Below are 2,809 nucleotides of genomic sequence, written 5' to 3'. Positions count from 1 at the left end.
AAATGAAGTGTGCCGAACTTAACACTGGAAAAATGGGGGAAAGAAACAAAAATGGACATGATTGCCTAGCAGCCCTAGTTATGTGCTGATCCCTATTCCAGATGGGTGGGGTATTAACAACAACAACAACAACAACAACAATTAGCTGATTGGAATTGAAGTTCAGCAATAGCTGGAGGGCACCTCGTTGGCTACCCCTGCTCTAGTACATGCCAACAGTTGAGCAGCCAGAAGTTAAATTTTCAGGTTTTGTTTTTAGACTCTCGTGCTTTCAATACGTCTCACAAATCTGAGAATGTGATTCACTTCTTTCCCAGTTTCCCTAGTCAGACTCTTCCGATTTCATGTGCCTGGAGGTTGTGCACGTGTTCCTCTTTTATTTCCCTATGCCTTTGCATCCTGCAGAATGTCATTTCTTTCACAAACTAGCTTGGATAAGCAACAGGCTATACAGGCTTGCGTCCAACGGAAAAATCCAATGGAGTGTGCAGAAGAGAGGGGGCGTGGCCAAGGGCAGCTCAACCAATGGGAAACCTGTGAAATAAGCACAATGGGGAAATTCCTTTGACACGTTTTGCTTTCTTTAACTTTGAGAAAGAAAGGAAACTGCACGGGTTAATTAAAGGAATTTCCTCCCCCTTCTTTTGTGATGTCATTTGACGGAGTGGATGCAAGAAGGCTGGTTAAAAGGAGTCCGGTTGCAGCAGCAAAAGCAGACAGACAAGGCAGCAGCTCAGGAACAGCACAAGGCAGCATGAATTCCAGTGTTCAGAACAGAGAGCTGCTCAGTTGTGATGGGCTGGAGGGCAGGGGAGGCATGCTGGCTTTGCAGCCGGTCTGGGACTTCATCGCAACACAGGAGGCTTTGCTCAAGTCGCCCTTCTTCCCAGTGCTGTTCAACTTTACACTTTACACGGCTTTTTGCCTGCCGTTCATCGCTCTGGACTTCTTAAGCACTCGAGTCCCAGCCTTGAGAAAGTACAAAATCCAGCCCCAGAGTTCTCCCACTCTGAGTATGATGGCGCTTTGCATGGCTCAAAACGTCTACCACCACCTGGTCTGCATTTTCCCAGTGACTGTCGCACATTGGTACTGGAGACCAGTGAGGTTGCCAGCGAAAGCTCCCGCCTTGCCGAGGCTCTTGCTGGACATAACGCTCTGCCTGCTGCTCTTTGACTTCCTGTACTTCCTTTGGCATCTGCTGCATCACCGGGTGCCATGGCTCTACAAGACCTTCCACAAGGTCCACCACAAGCACACCTCTACGTTTGCTCTCACCACCCAGTATGCCAGCATGTGGGAACTGCTCTGGCTGGGTTTTTTTGCGGGGATCAGCCCGATGCTGCTGAAGTGTCATCCTTTGACGGAGATGACATTCTTCGTTGCCAACATCTGGTTTGCGGTGGAGGATCATTCTGGCTATGACTTGCCGTGGTCGACCCACAGACTGGTCCCATTTGGTCTGTATGGAGGAGCACCACACCACGATCTCCATCACTTGAAGTTCAGATTCAACTATGCCCCATACTTTACCCATTGGGACCGTCTCTTTGGAACGCTTAGCCATGCTGTCGGGGAAAATGACATGTTGGAGAAGCTGGCCAGAAGCTGAGTTCAGTCACCCTCCCCAGATTATCCATTTGGAAACAAACCCACACCATTGCACTGCACTTATTTATATGAATGTATTTATGGAACAGTTTTTGTGAAGTATACATAACCCTATGGTTGTTTGGAATAAGCAATTTTAATGAAGCCATCGAAGAGAGGCTATCACTGTGAGTCCTTTTTCTTTTGGCTATCCAAGCTTTTATAAGGCTAATGTGTATGCTCAGTGTGTATGTAAGAGAGTTTTTGCTTGCTGAAATGAGAAGATGTGTTGTGAGAGTCAAAATAATGCTTATTATGATTCCTATGGAATATATCTTGGCTTCATATTGGAAATAAAATATGGACACACAAAGAGAAAAAAGAATAATAATAATCTAACCTGATAACATTTCTGATGACTGGCAATAGATCTAACAGATATGTGATTTGTTATCATTTGTTCAGTCAGGATTATTTATGCTTTGTTATTTTATACTGGAAAAATAAATAAATATTTATATTGTTCCATTTTTTCCTCTTTCGTGTTTATTTTCCACACTATTTTTCAAAAGCAATGGAACAGATTTTTCCGGGTGACCAATTTGAGAGCCCAATCTTATGCATGCCAACCCCAAAGTAGCCTTATTATTTATTTCCATTTTACTTATTCCCAAATACGTGTGTCTAGGATTTCAGTCGTAGATGTACACCATACATTTAAAGCATATTCAACACACATTTAAAGCACATGACTTCCTCCAAAGAATCCTGGGAACTGTAGTTTCTGCCTCACAGAATTACCATATCTAGCACTCTTAACAAACTACAGCTCCCAGAATTCTTTGAAATGAGTCATATTAAATGTATAGTCTGCATACACAGCAGAAAGAGGTGGTTCAATTCTCAAGTGGCAAGGTGGACCACACCACTATAGACTGCATGGGTTCCACATGTGAAAAAGCTTCCTAAAACAAAAACAAAAACACAACCTATTATATATAACCAGTCCACTTCTTGCTGTGTTGATCTTCTACCTGCAGGTTCAGGAGGGCATTAAATCGTGTGATATCCACCCTCCCCCGGTAATCTGAATTTGAAGAGCCCAACTACCCCTTTAAAACCTTATTGTGTCATTCTGCAACATGTGAAGATCAGGCCTCACAACGTAATCCTATCCATGTGTACTCAGAAGTAAGCCCTCGTGAATTTTCAATGGGGC

The 2,809-nt window shown here is 43.8% G+C and overlaps 1 protein-coding gene across 1 annotated transcript; it reads left to right on the top strand.

Moving 5' to 3' along the window:
* The first annotated feature begins 608 nt into the window (after positions 1-608).
* On the top strand, positions 609-2,118 carry CH25H (cholesterol 25-hydroxylase). Its single transcript, XM_035138116.3, has one exon. The coding sequence runs from the start codon at positions 650-652 to the stop codon at positions 1,610-1,612; it is 963 nt and encodes a 320-aa protein (XP_034994007.2). The 5' UTR covers positions 609-649; the 3' UTR covers positions 1,613-2,118.
* The last annotated feature ends 691 nt before the right edge of the window (positions 2,119-2,809 follow it).

The sequence above is a fragment of the Zootoca vivipara genome, chromosome 5 (genome assembly GCF_965207765.1).
Source record: "Zootoca vivipara chromosome 5, rZooViv2.hap1.1, whole genome shotgun sequence".
In the NCBI taxonomy this organism is placed as follows: Eukaryota; Metazoa; Chordata; class Lepidosauria; order Squamata; family Lacertidae; genus Zootoca; species Zootoca vivipara.
Note: the sequence above shows the minus strand (reverse complement) of the source record. Positions and strands in the feature narration are given on the sequence as shown.

Excerpts from the sequence above, each read along its gene's own strand:
- CH25H (XM_035138116.3), top strand. The coding sequence starts at position 650 with ATGTCATTTGACGGAGTGGATGCAAGAAGGCTGGTTAAAAGGAGTCCG.